Source organism: Misgurnus anguillicaudatus, chromosome 14, assembly GCF_027580225.2.
Source record: "Misgurnus anguillicaudatus chromosome 14, ASM2758022v2, whole genome shotgun sequence".
Classification (NCBI taxonomy): Eukaryota; Metazoa; Chordata; class Actinopteri; order Cypriniformes; family Cobitidae; genus Misgurnus; species Misgurnus anguillicaudatus.
Window position 1 is genome coordinate 25,489,622 of NC_073350.2, and position 23,403 is coordinate 25,513,024.

General features: G+C 36.5%; 4 protein-coding genes across 9 annotated transcripts in view; 3 read left to right on the forward strand and 1 right to left on the reverse strand.

Moving 5' to 3' along the window:
- Positions 1-1,793: 1,793 nt before the first annotated feature.
- LOC129428245 (myelin and lymphocyte protein) lies at positions 1,794-4,516 on the reverse strand. Its single transcript, XM_055185226.2, has 5 exons — positions 4,326-4,516; positions 4,085-4,205; positions 2,851-3,018; positions 2,294-2,428; positions 1,794-2,187 (listed from the first exon to the last, which is right to left on the reverse strand). Exons 2-5 carry the CDS (start codon positions 4,172-4,174, stop codon positions 2,113-2,115), a joined length of 468 nt encoding a protein of 155 aa, XP_055041201.2. The 5' UTR covers positions 4,175-4,205; positions 4,326-4,516; the 3' UTR covers positions 1,794-2,112.
- Positions 4,517-6,250: 1,734 nt separating this feature from the next.
- On the forward strand, positions 6,251-8,587 carry pgap4 (post-GPI attachment to proteins GalNAc transferase 4). Its single transcript, XM_055183542.2, has 2 exons — positions 6,251-6,410; positions 6,609-8,587. Exon 2 carries the CDS (start codon positions 6,788-6,790, stop codon positions 7,976-7,978), a length of 1,191 nt encoding a protein of 396 aa, XP_055039517.1. The 5' UTR covers positions 6,251-6,410; positions 6,609-6,787; the 3' UTR covers positions 7,979-8,587.
- Positions 8,588-9,913: 1,326 nt separating this feature from the next.
- On the forward strand, positions 9,914-21,357 carry tpcn3 (two pore segment channel 3). The gene is made up of 19 exons (XM_055183540.2): positions 9,914-10,483; positions 10,877-10,959; positions 11,052-11,166; positions 11,553-11,681; positions 12,636-12,752; positions 13,182-13,300; positions 13,715-13,816; positions 13,946-14,072; positions 14,210-14,417; positions 14,527-14,671; positions 14,809-14,994; positions 15,688-15,752; positions 15,920-16,007; positions 17,077-17,146; positions 18,691-18,910; positions 19,044-19,134; positions 19,234-19,347; positions 20,989-21,101; positions 21,232-21,357. The coding sequence occupies exons 1-19, from the start codon at positions 10,370-10,372 to the stop codon at positions 21,354-21,356; spliced, it is 2,331 nt and encodes a 776-aa protein (XP_055039515.2). The 5' UTR covers positions 9,914-10,369; the 3' UTR covers position 21,357.
- A 144-nt stretch (positions 21,358-21,501) lies between these two features.
- ttbk1a (tau tubulin kinase 1a) overlaps positions 21,502-23,403 on the forward strand; it is a 42,823-nt gene continuing 40,921 nt past the window's right edge. For 2 of the 6 annotated variants that reach the window (XM_055183534.2, XM_055183538.2), the window contains exons 1-2: positions 21,502-21,924; positions 23,139-23,228. The gene's annotated coding sequence lies outside the window, so the exon portion shown is untranslated. Of the gene's footprint in view, positions 21,925-22,271; positions 23,229-23,403 lie in introns of those variants that run through there. The other 4 variants (XM_055183536.2, XM_055183535.2, XM_055183537.2 and 1 more) reach the window with 4 other exon arrangements.

The window sequence follows — 23,403 nt, forward strand, 5'->3', positions numbered from 1 at the left end:
TTGTGCAATAAATTGTGTGCTACACATAAAACAAAAGAATTTAAAGCCGCTACCTGTGTGTTATGAAATGTTTTGTTTCAATGGGCGGGTCTTACATAAATATAAAAGGCAGAGTGCATGATCTCTTAAAGCCAATGTTGACATTTGAAGGTACATAAACAAACATGCCCCTACCCCAATAGAATCTGGACCTTCATTTGATAGACCCACGCCACAAATACGCAATCCAGGCAACGATGTTGGTTAGTAGACACACACCTTACAGCTGATTGGCTACAAGTGTGTTTTGGTAGTCGGCCCGACTCCCTTTTCCAAAGTGTTTTTCAAAAATCACGCACCCCGCCTTTAATGACTCTCCTCAGAAATCTCAGAAACCGAAAATTTTGCAACATTAGGCGAAACTGCATCATGACTTAAAATCCGGTTTGATGGGCGTTTCCATCTTTGGGTTTTCATGTGCTAACGTGACACTGGTTACTTATCTTGGCCATCACAAGAATTGACTGAAGACTGAGTTAGGTTACTTGTTCATAAAAAATGTCAACGTCGAACACTGACTATGTAGCTTTAAAGACATTATCGTTGTAGAATTAATTGTGGTCACTATAAGTCACCAAAAGCCTTTCATTGATTAAGTGAATACTGTAAGCCAGATGTAACACTCAAACATTAACTAGGCTAGGGTTAGAAGTAACCTCACTTTATCAAGTGTAACATTTATGGTCAATGCAAATGGTGCACATTAGTAATTATTTGTCTAAAACATCTTGATTCTTGGAATAACTTCATTTATCCAATACACATGAATAAATTATCTTTTACAGCCTTTCTGATAAAGTTCACTGACATCATCTTATGGTATTCAGTTGTCACCCACATATGCAGAACTTAACACATACTCCCTGCTACCATTACTCATAATGTACTTCATTCCAAACCCTTAAGGAGCAGGACAAACCTGTTTTATTCTGATACAAAAGCTTGAATGTCATTTTGTTGTCAAAAAAGTCAGGCTTTTGCACATACTTTAAGATAAAGTCAGACACACCAACACAAACAAATCCAAAAAACAACTTACAAATGTAAAATGTCAAGCCAACCCAAGTAACACAAACACCCTGGACTATTATCACATTACTTCAGTACTGACATCACATCTATACATTTATACATACATATATCCAACACTGTAAAAAATTACTTTCTTACTTAATATTTTTGTCTTGTTTTTAGTACAAATATCAAAAACCAATTTAAATCAAGATGAATTTTCTCAATGAGCAAAATTACCCAAGAAAAAAGTCTAGTTTTAGACAAAAAAATACAATTTAAGTGAATTTTTTCATCAAGAAAACGCATCTTGATTTCATTTTGATTGAATTTTTTGATATTTGTACTGAAAACAAGACAAAAATACCAAGCAAGAAAGTCATTATTTGCAGTATATGCAAATACTGGATTGTATTATGACATTTATTTCTTTCTGTCCACATTTTTAAAAGTAAAGATACAGTGGCAGGATGTTAAAAGGCGGATGATTAGTTCAGAAGATTCACATGCAATCATGCAAAAACGTACGATTATTTTGATGAAAAAAACCTAAACCTGCCCCCAACCCCAATCACAGGGGGAAAGGCAAATTGTACGATTGTGGTCATACAAATTATTACGAATTAACCATCTTGGTAGACCATTGTGTTACCAATGCAGAGGTTGTGGGTTTGAGGCCCATACTGTAACACTGATGAAGTAGTATTGACATGTATGTATCAAGTATGAGATCACACTCCCCAGACTATTTATAATTTATTAGATAAAGCAAAATTACACATAAATTAAACTTGCAAGAAAAGTTTACAAAAGATATAATGCCAAAAAGGTGTTTTTAAAAAAAAAGAATTTTTACATATTAGTATATGAGAGTGAGAGGACCGGACAATCAATCTTCTTTCGCATGAAATTAAAGATTCTCTGAATGCTAAATACAATCTGTTTTCAGGTTACACTGGTACAAACATGAATTTAAAATTTCTTAAAGAGACAGCGCAGTAATTGTGCGTGGTAAAGTCTTTCATGGGTGTAGTTAGATCCAGTCAGTTGATCACAGGCGTTTTAGAAAGATTTCCATCTGATGGCTGAGAAAATTGTGTGGATGAAATACACTAAAGTGCTGACAAAGCAAAACACCTGAAATGAAAAAGAACAATAAGGCATAAAAGATGCATGTTCTGTCCGTTTTCGAGCAATTTCACAATTTTTTTGTGTTTGAACTTATAACACTACAAGGACTCACCGAAGCAGCTATATCCAGCTTGTAAGATGTTATGCCCATGTCTCCATTCCCATCTCTATAAAGTATACACCAGTAAGCTATAAGCACAGAAGCACTGAGATACAGAAGAGTCGCAAAAGCATGGTATGCTACATCCTGCGGAGAAACAACAGGAGGGAAAGTAAGACATGTAATTTCAGATTATCCAGGTGAGTGCAACATGATGCAGCGTGTGTGTGTGTGTGTGTGTGTGTGTGTGTGTGTGTGTGTGTGTGTGTGTGTGTGTGTGTGTGTGTGTGTGTGTGTGTACCTGGTAATTATCATGTTGTGGGGACCAATTGTCCCCACAAAGATAGGAATACCAGTGTTTTTGTGACCAAAAAGATGCTTCTTGAAAATGTGAAGTAGTAGAAGGGTTTCTGTGATGGTTGGGGTTAGGGAATGGGGTAGGTAAGGGGAATAGAATATACAGTTTGTACAGTATAAAATGCATTACGTCTATGGAATGTCCCCATTGAACATGGAAACCAGAATGTGTGTGTGTGTGTGTGTGTGCGTGTTTCTTATTATCCACCTACCGCGCCTGCCCAAGAACTTCTGTTACGGTGCGCCCCACAGGCAAATATCATCATCCAGAGGAAGGTCACGACAAAACAGAAAAGTGACACAGTGATCACGTATGCTTGGGGGTTGTAAGGAATGATATATGTAGATGCTATAAGGCACCATACCAGCCCACCAAAGATCTGAGAAATAGAATTAATATATACATATATTAAAATATGTTTTTAACACACTTTTCAAAATTTCAGTGCTTCTACAATTTGTATAGGATACACAGTATCCTGAAAGTGAAAGTTGAATCTCTTTAAAAAAAAATATCAATTGGTAACACCTAAAATTTTTTTATCATTATCAACTTATTTTTTTTCACTTAAAGTGAGAACATTTAAATTGAAAAAAAAATCTGTTTTTAAAGGGTTAACAATTGAATTTGAAACAATTGAAACTTTTTTTTTTACTTAATCCAACTTTCACTTTTTACAGTGCACCGTTTGTACAAAAAACTTTGAGGTATATAAATGCACATTCAAATGTCAAATTGAAGAGTTTCGTTGCAAAACGAGATAAATCCATTTTTTAACATTTTTGTCAAAAGATGTTTATTATTATGTTATCATGATATTATTTTGTTTTATGTTGCTACTTAGCTGTATGTTTTAAGTTATGAAGGTTTAAATCAAAACAAACCAACTGCAGTTGAATTGAAATTAATTGGAATGCACAACCAAAAAACGCGATTTCTGAACAATTAAAAAAACGGTTATCTCGTTTTGCAACGAAACTCTTCAATTGTAGAGCTATATGTATCCCCTTTAAATCTGGGCACACAAACACAGACATTAAACAGTAGGCATAGTAAAATACACTATAGACTATAGTACACACATTACCCCAACAACAAATTCATTTTAACATATTTTAATCAATCAAAACACTGACTAATATTTTAATGTATTTGTGTATTGCAATAATTAAAACAATAGTTTAAATAGGTTGTATTTTATTATCTTTGGTTTGACAAAAAAGTAAATATTGTGTTTGAAAAATAATTATGTATTATAAAAATAAATGAATTAGTAACCTTCATGACTACTTTAATTGTTAAACCAGTTACAAATGTTATTTAAAAAAATAAGTATTTGAACGTATAGGCTACTAAAGGTTAATCAAGTTTGGAGCTTAATACAAATTATATAAAGTCTAAGAGATCATTAAATAATTAAATTATAACGAATTAAAATAACTCACAAGTTCTGGCAGGTAGAAGATGTCGGGTATGGTGCAAAATATAGCACCTCCGCTGGGTAGGTAACCCATTTGCCCTGTATTGGATGCCATACAGTAAAGAACGCGAGCACCTGGTTCTCACCTGTCCACAGGTAGAATGAATGTGCGAAAGTGCTAGAGATTTGAGTTATAAAAGATGCTGGTAGACAACTGGAAAAACTTGTTCATCTTGATACATTTGATGCATTCCATTAAGACCCACCCTTTGCTTTCGGCTCAACCGAGTGTTGCTGTTTTGCTGGCTTGGTTGTCATTTGGGTGACAAAGTTAACACGTTTACAAATTGTTGTAGCGACCGACGCTCATGAATATTTGAATAGTTTTGTTATTGGTTTCTTATCTAGAGATAGAGTTGCATACTCGGTCAAAAGTGGGAAACCCTGGGTCCTGGAGGGCCACTGTCAGAGTTTAGTTCCAACCCAAATCAAACACACCTGAATTTCATTTCCAAGTAATCCTAAAAACTTCAATTTGATTTCTCAGGTGTGTTTAATTAGGGTTAAAACTAAACTCTGCAGGACAGTGGCCCTCCAGGAACAGTGTTCCCCATCCCTGATCTATGTAAGCTAATCTGAGGAAAAAGTTTTACTCACAATGGTTAAAAAGTAAAAACAAACATTTCTTATTTTAAAATAAAGTTTTGATAAGATTGCAAAATGAAACCGTGTAGGTTCGGGCATGGTTGATCTTCAGCGCGCATTTCTTTTGATCAACAACTCCGATAATGAGGAGTCGTGATCCGGTTACATTGGTGGGTTCAATTTTCATGTGTTTAACCAGACTACAGTTGAACATTGTGCGTGTCAGAGCGTGACACGGGTAGATTTCGTTTCAGACTTTTAAGTGTTGGTTTCTAATGCACTCCTAGGGTACCGTTAAAGTATTTGGAGTTGCAACTTGTATTAATCAATGTAGCCTATTTAATGTTTTTGTGGATGAATGACATCCATGATATTCATACCCCCATGTTGATCATTTAAACTAGCATAATAAAAAGAAGACCTGCTAGCTCTTTGTCTGTTTATACGCTGTCGATTACGTAAGAAACCGTATGTTTATGAAATATACTGTATTCAGCATCTAAAAAAATACAAACATTATAAGACAAACATTGGTCAAAAACATGTGTTTTACTGTTTATATTATTTTACTGATCAATATTATTTTCTATCCAACTTTGACTGTGTATGTACATTCACTCAGTTCACCAGTATTTACAAAAAATGGAATTTAAATACAAAAGAAAAAACAACACAAAAACAGATAGCCTATGGGCAAATATATAGGAAATGCCTTAGTAAATCGTTTCAGGTGTCAGGGGCTAAGGTCAAATTGTAATGAGTGGATCAAGTGTGTTTTAATAATGATATGTGCTTCAAACAGACGCATAAGTTTGTGACACAATAATTTACACATTACTGCCATCTAGCGACTGTGTTAACTGGAGAGGACAGGCGTGGTTTATTTGTAGCCTAACTGTCTCTGATTTGACAAGTAAAATAAAAAAAATGTGGTATTAACTACAGTTTCAACTTTGACATCACCATCTGATATTATGACTGTACTGCGTAGTACTTTTGGGAAAATGTCGTAAAATAATTTTTCTTATTTTTATACATTCAATAATATGCATGTTGTATATTCCACATCCAAATGTTCATGTGTTATTGGATGAGTAAAAAATATGTATGGTTTGTATTAAATCGAGTAATTTTTTTGGTTGTTTTTACAAAAAATATCCCTTGAATAAAAGTATGAAAACCAAAATAAATTGATTTTAACAGTAAAGAGCATTTTGAAAAACTGTGTGCATCTTTATGGAATAATTATGGATTTTTTTTACAATAAAACACGCATAATGTAAGACATGGTAAACAATAAGCAGGTTAAAATGTCTTAATGATCTATTCAGCAGTAGCCAATCCACATTCCCACAGTGTATGCTTCTCCTCCGTAAATGTAACATTACCTGTTCAACTGAAACTAATTCTTGTAAACTATATAAATTGCTCTGCGCACCTATCAACCTCTGCGCACTGTGTGTCGTAAGCAGTGCGCACGCATTATCCGTGCGCGGACGTCTACAGTGCGCGTGCGTAAGAGCAAATTTGCCCCCTAGAGGCGGCTTTGGCTATTTACTGTACTACACGGAATGCGCATTTTGTCGTGGGGTTACGGTAACAAGAAATCGCCATAACTTTTGCTTTACATTGGTTCCAGAGTACACCAGTTCTCTGCTATAATCCAAACAGTATATTTGACGAAGGGTGCCGAAATATTCTGAGAGGTAGGAACTGCTGAAACGATCAATAATTTGGAATAATAGCTATTAGTATATTTTGCCTAACGGGGCATCGGATTATTTCAGGTTTTGTTTTAGCGTCATATTAGTTACAATATTCTTAGTGCCTGACGCGTTGTTTCTGTTCATCATTGATTTTCCAAGAAGAATATAACACTGTGGTTTATATCACTCTGTATTTAGATTTACAGATCGTGCATGGAAATATCTGAAGTTTGCAAGCCTATGGCTATGCACGTGCTTTAGATGGGCGAAGTCGTTTTACTAGATGTAAATTGGGATCGCCGCACCTGTGGAACACATCAGTCTCGTGTGCCCTGAAAGTTGGACCTGACTTGTAATCTCTGGATAAAGTGAAGCAGATGTCTCGATGGAGAACCCGAACAAGCAAGCACTTTCTTTGGTCAAGCCCTGTAGTCCAAGGGCTGATTTTATGTGTAGTAACTTTTGGAGTGATAATGCCTATATGTTGCCATCGTTTATTGTACTCCTATTATTTTTTAAATAATTTTTATCTTGATTCACTGAGTGATGCAGCACTACAAGAAAGCATTGACAGAGGGCAGGAAGCTCTGCGTTTCTGGCAGGGTGTGGAGTCTTCAGAAACCCTGAAGGACCCGGAGGAAATGGTGTCTAAGGAACCGGATCTCTTAGTCACTGTTGTGACAGCAAGAAGAAGTGAAGGGTGGGACTATCACTATTTGCTTCAGGTGACACAACGGCTAATGTCTCTTCTGAAAGCGTGTGGTGATAAACCATGTGCAAAGGTCATACTCTGTGACGTCGAAAGCGGCCCTTCTTTGAACGAGGATGTTTTGCTTGTGGAAAAACACTTCCAGGTTGTTAGACGTTCTCCAAAGGAGAGGCGGAAGAACAGAGAGGCAGACAACATCTTTGAAAGGGAGAAAAGAGATTATGTTTTCTGCTTGCAAAAAGGATGGGAACTTATAAAGCCTAAAAACGTTGTTGTCCTGGAGGATGATGCACTGCCAATGGCAGATTTCTTTCCATTGGTTAAAAATTTACTCTCAAGGAAGTTTGCACTCAACACTTTGTACATAAAACTCTTCCACCCGGAGCGTCTGCAGAGATATTGGAATCCAGAGCCGTATCGGATTCTGGAATGGGTGGGATTTGGCCTGTTTGTGGCTACACTTCTTCTCATCACATTCTCTCACTGTACACCTCTCTCTTTCACGCTCTCGTTTTCTCATCTTCTCTTCCTGACTCTGTATGTAATGGCCGTGGTTGAACTGGCAGGGAGGCACTATCTCCTAGAGTTCAGACGCCTCTCTCCCCAGCTTTACGCTGTGTCACCCGCTACTGAATGCTGCACCCCGGCTATGCTCTTTCCAGGCAATGCATCGGTTCGAGTCGCAGAGTACCTGGGTCAGGCTGTCTGCGCTCAGGGTAATGCAAAAGATATGGTGCTATACAAAATAGCAAGATCGACTCCAGGAGAGAGGGCACATAGCGTTGAACCCAATTTGATCAAGCATATCGGAGCTTTTTCTTCCATCAGGAGAAACCCACCTCGACCTAGAATAATTTGATACCCAAACAAAAAGCAATTAGTGGCACTTGATCATTCAGAAATGTACACACCAAATTCTCCAAGAAAGTCAGACTTTTTTTGTATATTTGGATATGAAGATAAAGCAGATGGCTCAATGCTGCAGATCAAGCATATATGCAGCCAGAAGCTTGTGTGATGATGTGATATATTTTTCTATTTATATTTTAACACAGAAATGGTTTGTGTACTCTTACATTTGCAGTGTTTAAATTTTTGTCATTTTATGTTGTAACTTAACTTCATATTCTTGAGAGGTTAATTATTATTATTTAGGTTGTACTCTTTATTTGTGTATTACAAAAGTAATAGGCCTATTAAACCAATAATTTACATTTTGGTACCTAAAAATTGATAATTTTCCAAAAATGTGATTTAAGTTTTGGAATCTTGCTGCCTGTCTGTGGATCATAGAGTGCTGTGAAAATACATTTGAGAATAATAAGGAAAATCATTGAGAAAATTATATATTAATGCCAAATTTACATAGACATTCTGATCATTAAATTAACATTTATTTTTGTATTAAAAGTTGTATGATTTAAATTTCAATCAATTTTGAAATTCGACTTAGGCCTAAATCCATATACACTGACTTATTGGCTTGTTTTTTAAAATAAATTATTTACATAGATCGGTAGATTTTATTAAAGGATTAAGTCTATGGAGTTTATATAATATTCGATTTTCATTTGCAGTAACTAATGTTTTTAATAAAAAACAATGTTATGTGTTGTTTAACAATGGTCTGTTTTATGCTTGCTTTTTTATATTATGTATGTATATTATTTATCATTGGAAAGATAAGTTGTCGTTTAAAAACTATTGTACATAAAGAAATTATAAAGAGGTGGTTTCCCGGACAGGGATAAGACTAGTCAGAGCTGTCCAAACTGAAAACAACTTGCACTGACATATCTTAAAGGGGCCATGACACAAGATTCAAATAAATCTTTGGTGTCCCCAGAGCACATATGTAAAGTTTTAGTTCAAAATACCATATAAATAATTTTTTATAGCATTAAAATTGCCACTTTGTAGGTGTGTGCAAAAATGTGCCGTTTTGGGTGTGTACTTTAAAATGCAAATGAGATGATGAAATTCAAACACTGATCACAATGATGGTGGTTTGTTGCAATTAAAACTCAATTGTGCTTTTTTCTGCACTAAATGGCAGTGGTGTGGTTGGATAGTACAGATTAAGGGGTGGTATTATTATAAAAAGAGCTCCTTATGACATCATAAGGAGAGCCAAATTTCAACGACCTATTTTTTCATGTGCTTGCAGAAAATGGTTTACCAAAACTAAGTTACTGGGTTGATCTTTTTCACATTTTCTAGGTTGATAGAAGCACTAGGGACCCAATCACAGCACTTAAACATGGAAAAGTCAGATTTTTATGCCATGGCCCCTTTAAAATACATCAGTGCCTTTTGTTTTGCCTCAAAATGCACACAGGTAATGTTTTTAGTAAGGTGTTTATTAAAACTAGTTATATTTCCTAAATAAACTAAGGCCTAGTCCTGGTTTAAGATAGTCCCTGTCCGAGAAACCACCCCATAGGTTGAGCTGTAGTCTCTGGCCGTTTCACTACCCGAAGGCTGCAGCCTCCAGAGGTCACATATCTAGGATGCATACGTCATCAAGACTTTCCTATTTCAAAATAAAATCAATTAAATAGGTGACTATTATTTTTAGTTAATCTTAAATTATTGTAATATGCTTATAACTTGCGAATGTAATGCTCATTTAACTCAAATAAACCAGGCTTAATGACGTATGCAGCCTGCATATGCGACCTCCGCAGGCAGCAGACTTTGGATTAAGAAACGGTCTCTGTAAAATCTGATCCTGTGTTCCGCTATTTCCGCTGGATGCCGTCACATGACCGCTCAAAATACAGGACACAGCACTCTTTGTTTGAAAAAGCCAAATCAGCCATTTTAAAGATCATACGGGTGATATAATTTTCATGTTAGTTTTTTTAGTTTGTAGCTGTATTTGGTTGTAGCCGAATGGAAGATTTTAGCTATTCGAATCCCACCATGGCGAAGCCTTAGTTCGTAAATATTAATTAGCTTGCGTGACGTTTATTTGGTTCAGGGTCCAATAGAAGGCTTTGCAACTTAATACTAATGAGCCCTTGATAAATCTGATTGGTCATCATTCCTACTGGTTATTGAATATTAATTAGATGTAGCGTCGCTCTAACTTTCCAATGGCGAAGGTCTGATTTAAGAGTTTAAAAGCCAAGCTCACGTCGTAGTAGGATTTGTAAATTCGCTTCGCTGGACTTTTCAACACGGGATTTCCTGCAAACTGGATCTGCCCGCTACGTGAGGAGAGGGAAAAGTTGAGAGACAGTGAAAAATGTCGGAGCAAGAGACGATAAAGGAATCGGTTGGGCAGTCTTTATCAAAGGATGAAGATTTAACCAACGGAGGGAATTCTGTTTCCAGCAATGCTCCAGATGAGGTGACAGAGGTATGTTTGGAATGATACATTGCTCTTGAAACCTTCTGCTCAACGTTATTTTGCTACAAACTTGCTTTCGGATAAAAACATCTGTTCAGATTATGAATGGAGTGTTTGCTTTAAGAAGATAATGTTACTTTTAAATCTGGATCCCTTTTATGGAATGAGATGAACATCTGGTGTCCTGTTTGTCAAAAAACATGGGAAAAAATCTTTAACACTTAGATTACTTTAGGGTAATGTGTTGTTGCAATCTGCGTTATGTTACGTTAATTTAATGACTGAATGCACAGATCAATCACATTAAGCATTTTTACTGATATAAAATGAAATAGATGACCAGAGAAACATGTTTTATTTTCTGTATATATATTTGTCTAATGTTTGTTGATGGTGTTTTAGAAGTTTCAACTGGCCACAGTCTATGTGTCAGATGCCCAATATAACAGGAACATCTTTTTTGATACATCCCCTCAGGCTGTGAGGTAAGATCTTATACTAATGCTAGTTATTGGGGTTAATTTTAAATTTAAACTAATACCAGACTGTACTTTGTATTGTAACATATCCTCCATAGACTTTATCTGCTCTACAATCACTGGATCATGCAGACGTTGGTATATGTATTCATCATAACAAATCTTGCTCTGGCTCTGTTTGAAGATCCTGCTGTTTGGCCAGTTCCAATATGGGTATGTTTAAACATAAAGCATGGATGTAATTGGTGCCAAAAAGCAGCTTAATGTTTAATTGAAATGGTCATGGCACAATAAAATATTTATATTTATGCATTTATCATAACAAATGCTTTTATCCAAAGTTACAAGGTATACAATGCTCTACCATTGAGCTATACCAGAGCACACAGTAGATGTATATTAGCTAAGCGTGTGCAAAGTCATGAAATGTTTTTATTTTGGCACTGAAGAAAGTATGTACAGTTCATATGTTGATATTCATTCCCAGCTGACTTCTGGTGAAGTGAATTTAAATGCAAATGGTAGTTAATTGGTATTGTTGTTGTAAATCGTAGTGAAATTAAATAGCTTTGTTGTGCATATGTGTGTGTGTGTTTTAGGTAACTGCAACAATTGAGATCATATGTCTCTCCGCTTTCACTTTCCGGCTGGTACACTACGCCAAAGTCATTCCGAAAGATAAATTCTGGAAGGATCCCAAAAATATCTGCATCATAATCATTGTGACGGTACGTAGACGTGAAATCTGAAAATTTTTTTGTAAACTTTTTTCAATCAGTAAATTTCATGTAAGTGAATTTAAATATTATTCTAATGTTATAGTAACTTGTTTACTAGCGTTTTGGTTTGGCTTTATTAAAAATATATAATACCAGTTTAATTTCCTGAAGTATTCTGTCTGTGCTATGGCTTTTACATGAGAAAATGCTGAGAATGTGCTCATAACAATGTTGAGAAATGAACTTTAGCCTGTGGTTTGTCATTCTCAGCAGTTCTAACTAAGCAGAAGGCCGGATCTCCAGGAAATGTCTGTTCATTATTGACTATGAACCGAGCACTGTCAGAAGTCACACTTTTACCTAGGGCTGTCACGATTATGAAATTTGGTAGACGGTTAATTGTCTGATAAATTGTGATGATGACGACGATTAATTGCCTGTTTTAGGGCTTTGGCGATTATGATGATTAATAGTCTTTTTTATTGCTTTGACATTTAATTCTCATACATGTTTTTGTTTGTTCATGAAATAATTTTCACACATTGTTGCGATTATTTAAATTAAATCTTTTGCAAAGTTTACCTGACAGTAAATATTAATACACATAACACATATTTAAAAGGTAATTTGAAAATGAAAATATCTTTAAAAAACGAAAAATTCTTCATAAGAAATAATAAAGTGTCTGTAAAATAACTGAAAATGCAATAAAAAAACTGTCTATACAAGAACATCGCATTACACTGTCAGTTAAGGAGCGGTTCTTCAGCTCCCCCTTGTGTTTTTTAGAGAGATATGCAATCATTGCGGTGATCTGAAATCATCCCGATGAGGTCAAACAATCACAATGAGACGATTATTTAATAATTGTGACAGCCCTACTTTTACCTGAGATTTTAAGTGACACTTTTTTTTGTTTAACTTATGCTTATGATTTTTCTCTCCTTCCTTCCCATCTCCTAGCTCTCGTTCATAGATTTGACTATTTACGGGGCTCTGAAAGCAGCAGGCTACTTTGGCATCCGATGGTCGAGGGTCTTAAGACCACTTCTGTTAGTCAATGTTACAGAAGGACGACAAGTAAGCACCTAATTAAAAAATAAATTGCACCAAAACAACAAATATTTATAAACTCAATTAAAAGTTTAATTTATTTACTTAGTAGTTCTGATCATTTATTTCATTACTTCATTAGTTGTTGCATGTAAAGTTGTCAGTAGTCCTAAAGAAAATCTGTGGAATACAATATGAAATTCTGAGCTCTTTGTGAGGAAATGATTATTTGCAAAGGAGCATTTTAATCACTGAACCCCTGTATGTTTACAAAGAAAAGCATGAGTAAAGATGAAACAAGAAATTACAAATGCCTGAAATTTCCATCAAATTTAAACCTACAGCAAAATTAAATAAGTTAATAAAATTAAATAAAGTCCTCCATATAGGCAGGTGTAAAGTATGTCCCACAGAGTTTCAGTATTTAACTCTTTTTTTTTTCATTTGTGTCTGTAGCTCCGGAGAGCTTTTAGGAGTATTCGGAACGCACTACCTCAGATCTCCTATGTGTTTTTCTTATTCATGTTCAGTGTATTGGTGTTTTCTCTCATGGCTCTAAAGTTATTTGGAAAAAGGTAAATATTTAAATATCATACATAGATATTAATTTCTCATGTCCTTCTGATTATCTCATTTGTCTCCATTGAAAAAATAGTCACTTTTTAATTACAATTGGGGGGGGGGGTGAAATGGTGCCTAAGTGGCCCTAGTTTAATGGCATTGTATAATTTATCATAAATTCTGTGTAATCAAACCAACTAACAGCACTACATTGTGCAATTTAATATGTTTTGTTTAATTCAAATTCTAAGCTTCAGATTGTTCGTGAAGGCATGCACCCTACGCGGGGAGATGAGGGGGTGTACGCTGAAATGTTTGAGAACCACTGCTTTAAGCAAACTTTAAAAAATTTACTAGGGGGAATTCTTACTGACCCTTGTGTTGTGTTGTTAATATGATCTGTAAAACTGTTTGTCTTTTTTTCTTAGGGGCCTTCTCACCATTGATGGCTCTCCGTATTTCACAGACTATTTTGATATAGTTTTTGATCTGTATGTTTTAGTCACCACTGCGAATAGCCCAGATGTCATGTAAGTCATTTCTAAAATCTCTGTTGTATACATTTTGCGATGTAAGAGATTTCACTGAAACACAAATTGCTTTAGGCATGAGGATAACCTTTACAAATGCTTTTTTATTTCATTTTTTTGTTTTTGAAGGATGCCGGCATACAACTACAGTGTTTTCTTTACGATTTTCTTCATTCTGTATATTGTTATCAACACCTACACCTTCATGTCATTCTTTCTGGCTGTAGTTTACAATAACTACAAGAAATACCTCAAGGTATTCACATCATGTGTGTTTTTGCTTGATATTGAAATTTGAAATGCAGTATGATGTGGAATATTCTTATTCTATATTCTATTTTATTTATGTATTTATTATTATTATTTTTTATTTCTTTTATTTATGTTCTCCAGGAGGAGGTGCGGCAGCTGGTGAAGGCTAGAAGATTTAAGATGTGTCGGGCGTTTTCTGTGCTGCAGGAGCCCTGTGGTGAAGGTGGGGAGTCGGTGGTAACCCAGGCCAAATGGAACCACCTGGTCAAGCTTGTAAAGCCAAATATTAGTACTGGCCACCGGGAACTACTCTGGAGTGTCTTAGATGATCAGAGGAAAGGACACATAGGTCAATAAGATTTATTTAAGGAATAGTCACTTTAAGGCATCTCGACCTCAGAAATGCACATACAGTTTTGGATTTTCACTGACCTTCATCTTTCTCTTTGTCTGAGCAGGAAAGTTAGCTTTTGTCCAGTTGGCTGATCTGTTGAGTATCGAGGTGATCACAGTCAGGTCGCAAACTCATCCATTGCAGATCTGCTTTCCGTCACTGTATAATTCCTCAGCCAGCAGGTTCATACGATACATGGTTCGTCACAGGTATACGCAGATACAGTTTTGACTACTTATAAAAAAGAACCATTTTATCCATGCAAATTTTTGTTTACCTTTTCACAGATGTTATTTGACATGTTTATTTATGTTATGTGATCACTTGTCATTTTGTATTGTTTCAGAATGTTTGTGTATGTCTATGACCTGATTATTCTGGTCAATGCTGTGTTTATTGGTCTGGATGAGGAGAACCCTGTGGTGTCAAATGCTGAGTGGGGTTTTCTGGCACTTTATATGCTGGAGATCATTCTTAAACTTTATGCCACAGAGCCTCGTATGTTTTTCGCTCGACATCAGTTTTGGAACTGGTAAGGTAATGCATGTTGCCTCATGTGCTTCAGTATGGTAGAGTGAAGAGTTCAGATGCAAAACCCTCTTTAAGTGCATTAGACATGATTAGCATTTTTTATCAGGCTCTTATTTTTGAGTTCAGTAATTTGACTTATTATTCATTAATTGAGATGCCTTATTTTCAGTCATTTCATTGGTATTTTACAAATTTACTTTTAGAAGTATTTTACTGCAAAACCATCTAAGTGCATGCAAAAATCTGTCCTTTCTCAATAAATGTAGAAGGATCAAACATTGGGTTAATATCTTATTTGGTCAAAATCTTAATATATTCTGTAAACCTCCTTTAGCCGTGTAAAAACGTTTGCAACTCGACGTTCTCGTGCCGTCCTTCATCCAATTCTTCTTCTGTGCATTAGAGAACTTTGCTGAAAAATCATTATGGCGTTTAACAGACTCTGACAACAAACCTATATTTCTAAATGGCCTGAGGCTGGGATTAATAGGATTTGAATTAAATGTATTTGATGACCGTATAATGCATGCTGAGAACATTCGGTCAATATCATAATCTTATTTTTGACAAAGGTGGCGTTAAGCGGATTTTGCATCCCAGCTCTTCATCTTTGCTCTGTTATTCTCTGTCCTCTTAACATCATCTGTGCAAGGTCACATGAGTTCAATCCCATCATGCTCTGTTTCCATCACAGGTTTGACACCATCATTGTTGTGTCTGCACTTTTTGGCACAATCATTAACTCCGCACTCAAGCACTGTAAGTGAACATGTCACTATAATAATATGAAACATAAACTCCTTGCAGTATTAGATTATTACCAGAGATTCAATAAATAACGTGTTAGTCTAAGTTTAGTCCCTGTGGAATTGTATAATGTTTACATTTATGCAACCTTACTTTTTAGAAATCTATTTGTTTTTCAGCTGGAGGTTATACGAGTCGTCAGATCTTGGACATAGTTTTCATTTTGAGAGTCTTGCGACTCATACGCTTAGTGGATTCCATTAAAAGGTACTTATATTATATAAATAATTGCAAAACAAACAAGTCATTTGAAGGGAGGGCTTTGAACCAGGTTTTTTTCTCAATTGGTTCGTTCCGAACAGAAACAGTATTTTAACGTTTTCGGTTCAACCCTAAAATTGACGTTCCTGAACCGGTTAGATCAAAAAATAAAGTTCCCGAACCGGTTAATAATGTTCCATGTCAGATGTGGGACATACAAATAAGTAGGCTGATCATTAGGACATTAAATTTAAATTATTAGTCTACATGTTAATTGAGGTTACTGTCTCTTTAAGATAAGCACAGACCTGGTTTCTGCCTCTAATCTATACATACACTTAAGACATAAACATTTGTTTTTATTAGAAAAAGAATACTGTGGTATTTTGAGATCATTTTGTTTGTATGAGTTGGACTGGACACATTCAACCACATGTGCGTCTGTGCGTACAGAAAATTGCTCACTTTAGTGCCTTTTTGTGGTTAAATTGTTTAAAATCACTTAAGTGTTAACATATGCAAGCCTTTGAAACACGTGCAAATGATCAACTTTTATCCTATTTAAATTCGCATATTAATCTGCCAATCGCATGCGAGTCGAACCGTGGGTCGTGATCTGTAAGGATCACGGATTAACTGTGATCCATTACACCACTAATTAGTATTAAAAAAAAAAACTTGAGAAACTTGGTAGATATTTACCTCTTATGATTGAGCATTAGAGACTTGGGCTTGAGTAGGCTATTTGCTGTTGGCAAGCTTCTCATTTCTCCGATGAGTCAACGACGACCGGAAGTGAACTTCACCGAGTCATAATGCCAAGAAATCTTGTCAAAGAACGAAAAAAATAACGGTATTAACCGGTTACCATTATTTTAAATAAACGATTCTGTTCTGGAACATATATTTTTTGAAGGTTTCTGGTTTCGTTTCTGTTCCTTGCAAAACATCAAAAGTTTCTGGTTTTTGTTTTCATTCCGTGAACTGGTTCAAAGCCTTGTTTAAAGGTAAACATGTACTTGAAATAAACAAATAGTCATTTATATGCTTGAGTAAACAAAACCTTTCGTTTTAGATTCCGAGCCATCATCAACACACTTATTAAAATTGGACCGACTATCCTTACATTTGGCCAACTCATATTGGTGAGCATTTACACATTATTTTGAGCCTTGCACCAGGCAGGTCATCTCCATACGCACAACCGGCGCAACGTCATAGAATGTCTCTGAACATGTTCACGCCCACTTTTGGGGGAAATCAGACTAGACCTTCCATTGACTTCCATTCAAAATAGCAGAACAAAGCAACCTTCGTACACAGCCGGCAGGCGTAAATAACTTATGAAATCACTCAGATTAAACATGTTGAGGAATTATCTGTCCACCCGGCCTGCCATAGAGCACGAAAGATACATTAACATATTTCATTTGGTCAATATAAAAACATGTCTCGTTTATTCTCCCAGCATCAAATTTGTGTAACAACGCTCCCTATTGGCCAGAGGTGTCTTACCCGGACATTTACTCGTACCTCATCGAGTCAACAGGGAAGCAAGTGAATGATTTTACTTCGTATTTGAAAGTTACTTCGTATTTATTTATTATGTCTTTATATTTAGAGTAATGAGTGCACTTTTCCGTCCAGCCATACAACTAACTGGTTTAACGATGTTTCCAGCAATCACTGGATGGCGTTGTTACACAAATTTGACGCTGTGAGAATGAAAGGGACATGTTTTTATATTGACCAAATTAAATGTGTTAATGTATCTTTCGGGCTCTATGGCAGGCAGGGTGGACAGATAAATACTCGACATGTTTAATCTGAGCGATTTCATAAGTTATTTACGCCTGCCGGTTGTGTAAAAACGTTGCTTTGTTCCGCTATTTTGAATGGAAGCCAATGGAAGGTCTGCTTTTTTATTCCCCAAAAAGGGGCGGTGACGAAATTTACAGTCAAGTTCCCGGATGTGCCGGTAGTCCGTATTCCCACCATGGTAGTGCCCCACAGGCATTTATTTACTTTGTCAGGAATTTTTCTGCTTCCACTTTGTTGATAAACCTCAATTTTATAAGATTTTGATTCAAGTCAAATCAACAAACTTATATCCCAGAAAGTTTTGGACAGGCTTCATACAGAATTACATTTGAAATATACAGTAAATAGAGTACTTGGCAATCAAATATTTTAACAACATGGTAGAATCATCAAAAGTTGTTGAAAGTGAGAACAAAACTTAGTTATACAAAACATTTTCATTTGGAGTGAAGGATACATCTATCGTTCAAAATGAAAAAATCCCAGGAGACAGGAAGTGAAGCAAAAATTAGACTCGCACGTGCCTCAACGCCTTCCGACCTTGAAATGCAGCCTCTGAAGGCAGCATTTTACAGCTTTTGTACACAGCCAACATAATTTATATTTTACGGTTGGCCTGTCTTCTCCTCCTTTTATAATGTCTTTATTGCACCATACCTGTCCTCAAGGACACCCTTGTGCAATCATAGGGTTTCAAACAGGAAGGGATAACTGATTTATGGCTGCATTAAACTTCTGGTTTACCTCATCATGTTATCAGCATCCTGTTTGGTCATAATCATAAGAAGAAAAATACAGATTTTCATTAAAAATATAACAACATACTTTCATCAATTTACTAATAAATTCACTATTCTGTCCACTACAGGTGGTGTACTACGTATTCGCCATGGTTGGAATGGAAATATTTAAAGGCAAAATACAGTACTTTGAACCTAACTCTACAAGGCCTGACCAAGAGTACTGCGGAAATCCTCTACTAAAAGGCACCACATTTGCAAAACTCAACTACTGCAAGAACAACTTTAACAATGTTGTTTCTTCCTTCATTGTTCTGCTAGAGCTCACTGTTGTTAATCAGTGGCATGATATCCTTTGTCTCTGAATCATTTTTGATATTGCAACCGTAATGGCTGATGAAGCTGTATGTAACTGCATATAAATGGCTAATATCATCTAAACCGCCTGCAATGCATTGCCTTTCCCTTAACTGTGCTCCACTTGTGACCAGCGGTTTCACAGCAGTCACACATGTTTCAGCCAGGCTATTTTTCGTCGTCTTTCATATTGCGGTCGTCATTATCATAATCAAGTAAGTGACTATCCACCAGTATTTCAATAATGCAATACGAAAAAAAAAAATTGAGTAGCGAGACTAATATTATTATTATTATTATTATTATTCCCCCAGTATTTTTGTTGCTTTTATCCTGGAGGCCTTCTTAGTGGAGTACACGGTTGATAAAAGTGAACTGCAGACTTCTCTTGAAAAGAAAATTGAGGAGCTGGAACTCAATGTTCAACAGGATGTTAAAAATGCTTGACCATTTCAGGAACGTTAAACTGCTAATAAATCTATATATTTTTTATATCATAAGAGGTTTTATATACAGTGAGTAGGGTAAGTGTTGTACACCCTGCTATTTTGCAGGTTCTCCCACTTAGAAATCATGGAGGGGTCTGAAATTGTCATCGTAGGTGCATGTCCACTGTAAGAGACAATGTATGATTTTTTTTAACTATTTATTTGTATGATACAGCTGCAAATAAGTATTTGAACACCTGAGAAAGTCACTGTTAATATTTGGTACAGTAGCCTTGTTTGCAATTACAGAGATCAAACATTTCCTGTTTCACCAGGTTTGCACAAACTGCAGGAGGGACTTTGGCCAACTCCTCCACACAAATCTTCTCTAGATCAGTCAGGTTTCTGGCCTGTCGATGAGAAATGCGGAGTTTGAGCTCCCTCCAAAGATTCTCTATTGGGTTTAGGTCTGGAGACTGACTAGGCCATGCCAGAACCTTGATATGCTTCTTTACAGAGCCACTCCTTGGTTATCCTGGCTGTGTGCTTTGGGTCATTGTCCTCTTCACCCATCTTCAGTGCTCTAACTGAGGGAAGGAGGTTGTTCCCCAAAATCATGGCCCCGGTACATCATGGCCCCGGTCATCAGCTCCTTAATACAGTGCAGTCGCTTTGTCCCATGTGCAGAAAAACACACCCCAAAGCATGATGCTGCCACCCCCATGCTTCACAGTAGGGGTGGAGTTCTTGGGATGGTACTTATCATTCCTCTTCCTCCAAACATGTTTAGTGGAATTTTGACCAAAAAGTTCTATCTTGGTCTCATCTGACCACATGACTTTCTCCCATGACGACTCTGGATCATCCAAATGGTCATTGGCAAACTTAAGACGGGCCTGGACATGTGCTGGTTTAAGCAGGGGAACCTTCCATGTCATGCATGATTTCAAACCATAACGTCTTTGTGTATTACCAAGAGTAACCTTGGAAACCTTTCTTACCTTTCTTATGATCATTGAGACCCCACGAGGTGAGATCTTGCGTGGAGCCCCAGTCCGAGGGAGATTGACAGTCATGTTTGGCTTCTTTCATTTTCTAATGATTGCTCCAACAGTGGACCTTTTTTCACCAAGCTGCTTGGCAATTTCCCCGTAGCCCTTTCCATCCCTGTGGAGGTGTACAATTTTGTCTCTAGTGTCTTTGGACAGCTCTTTGGTTAGTAGTTGGATTCTTACTGATTGTATGGGGTGGACAGGTGTCTTTATGCAGCTAACAACCTCAAACAGGTGCATCTAATTTAAGATAATAAATGGAGTGGAGGTGGACATTTTTAAAGGGTCTTTGAGGGTAAGAATTCTAGCTGATAGACAGGTGTTCAAATACTTATTTGCAGATGTATCTTACAAATAAATAGTTAAAAAATCATACATTGTGATTTCTGGATTTTTTTTAGATTATGTCTCTCACAGTGGACATGCACCTACGATGACAATTTCAGACCGCTTCATGATTTCTAAGTAGGAGAACTTGCAAATAGCAGGGTGTTCAAATACTTATTTTCCTCACTGTATATGTATTTAAGGTGGAATAATTAATTTATTCTGATTTGGGGGTGAAATGTAAATCTGTGTGGTTTTGTAGGGATGGTGTGGACAACGGTCTTGTAGATGCAATGGAAAGCAGTGACAATGACTTGGGTCCTAATGAATCTGGCAAACAGAAGCCCTCCCTTATGTTCAAGATTGCTTCAAGAAGTGCGTTTCTATTTTATGCAGATATTTATACATTTAACGTGATTCGTGTATCAAGAGTTCAATTGAAATGCTATAGTATATGCAGATATGCTTACCCCATTTAAAAGTATTTTATGTTATTATTTTCCAGGATCCAGAACTGTGGATGGACTCTTGCAGAGAATGTTTGAAACTGATCTACGCCCTGAGGACTTCAACGAAGAGGAGGAACCAGAAAACATAAACTTCTCAAACCCTGTTTTTGACTCTATATAACTGACATGCCAAAAAAATCAATTTCCCAACAAAATGTAAATATATAATACAGTTTGCATCAAGGAATGTTCTTTATGTATAAAATATTTGATACACATTTTGCTATGTGGAGCACTAATATCCATCTTTTCCTGTATCTATTGTCAAAAAATGTATGTAATCAAATCTGTATATTTTTATAATAGTCTTTTTACATATTTTTTGTGTGTTGAATAAGGAAAGTACTACAACTTAAACCAAAGATATTTTGCACACACGGCTCATTTAAATTATTTTTGTACCTACAGTAAAATATGACAAAAACTTAACCGCACACTTTATGATGTAATCGATTGGTTAGTTATAATGTGCTGTCAAGTGTGCACCAGCAGAGAGCGAAATACCGTATGTAGCGCGTCAGCATCGCTCAGAGAGGAAGAGTGATGCGCGGTGCTGATGCTGGGAGTCAGGCAGGCGGGGAGGAAATCAGGGAGCATCCAGCGTCCTTAACCATGATGGAGCGAGGTCAAAACATTATTCTGACACGGGAAAAGAAGTTATGAGCCTCTATACGTGAGAAAATGAGCAGGTAATAAGCCCTTTATTGTTAATTTTCAACCTCGTTATGGCATAATATGGCTTCTGGTCTAAGGCCATGTCTTATTGGAGGATCGCTGGAGTTCAGAGGGATGCCAATGAAACTGCATCCAAGTTTAACGCAAAATGTATTTCTTAGGGACGGAAAGATGCGTTTTTCTTAAAACAAGATGGGGCTGTTTGAACCAGTGGTGGTGTTTTGTCTTCATCGTGGGATTTGTAGTTCTGTTCGTGTGCGTTGTGATCTTGTATTGGTGTGTCTCCGATTGCATCTTAACTATGGATCAGCAGTTTTATCATCTATAGACTTATCATTCATTGATTTAGTTTTGAATTCATCTACATGAAACAGCATATTGACCACGGGTGTAGCCACCATGAGGCAGAATTACGAGTCTTAATACGGTGAAGGCGTTGCTTATTAATAATAATAAGAAGAAGTCTACGCTGACGTTGCTTGGTAACCTTCCTAGAACATCCAGTCAGGCAGTCTAATTAATATTCATAACTCAAGCCTTCCCCACGGTAGGATTCGTTAATTGGTCAGTTTACCAGCAGATCAAGTATTTCAGCCAATAAAGTATTTCAACGTCATTTCTACGTCACTTAGTTCGTAAATATTCATGAGTGAAGCTTGTCCGGTCTGTAGCGTCGATGCGTCTTGAATGAGTTCAGTGAGCGTTGCGCGTCCTCTACAGATAGTGAAGAGTCACTGCATGGATGTTTGACGCGCTGCAGTGCGACAAGGATGCGCGACAGTTGCTTTATTGTCATTTATTAATCTCAAAGCATTTACTTCCTGGATAGAATAACATTTACGTATATATCTTTTTAATTATCTCGTCTTTGGCGGTTTGCATCATGCTGCTCTCTGAAGCCCGTCCTAGTATATACTGCGAATTCAAGCACACATCACGTGTCATTTCTGTATATTTGCCATAACCTTGGACTCTGGTATGCGTAAACCGTTTGCATGATTGATATGTAATAGGCACAATGACAATGAGATAACCAACTAGGTGTTTTGTGGCTTTCAGCTTCAATGGATTCATCGGAGCGATTGAAGAAGGCTTTGTTACGTGCATAAGTTACATTGTAACAGATTGTCTTCGCGTTTAAAAATTTTGATCACACCTGAGGGGATTTTTTTGCTCGATGGACCGAGAATAAGAGGCGGAAATCTGGTGCTTTATGATTTTTGAAAAGGTCCCATCTGATGGTTTGTGTCACCGTGTGGTCCCAAATGAAGATTTCAAAACGACGGAAGAGACTGACTTTTCATAGTCTCTGTGTCAGGTAGGGCTTTAAACAGGGGTTTGCTTTAATTTTCTTTTTAATTAATAGCATGCGAAATAATTTGGAGTAAGGATTGCAATGAAATGTAGCTCTTTCAAAGTAACGTTACATTCAGCCATAAATTGGGATATTTATTTTGTGCACATTTCCTACAAACTTTACTCCACCTTTGTGA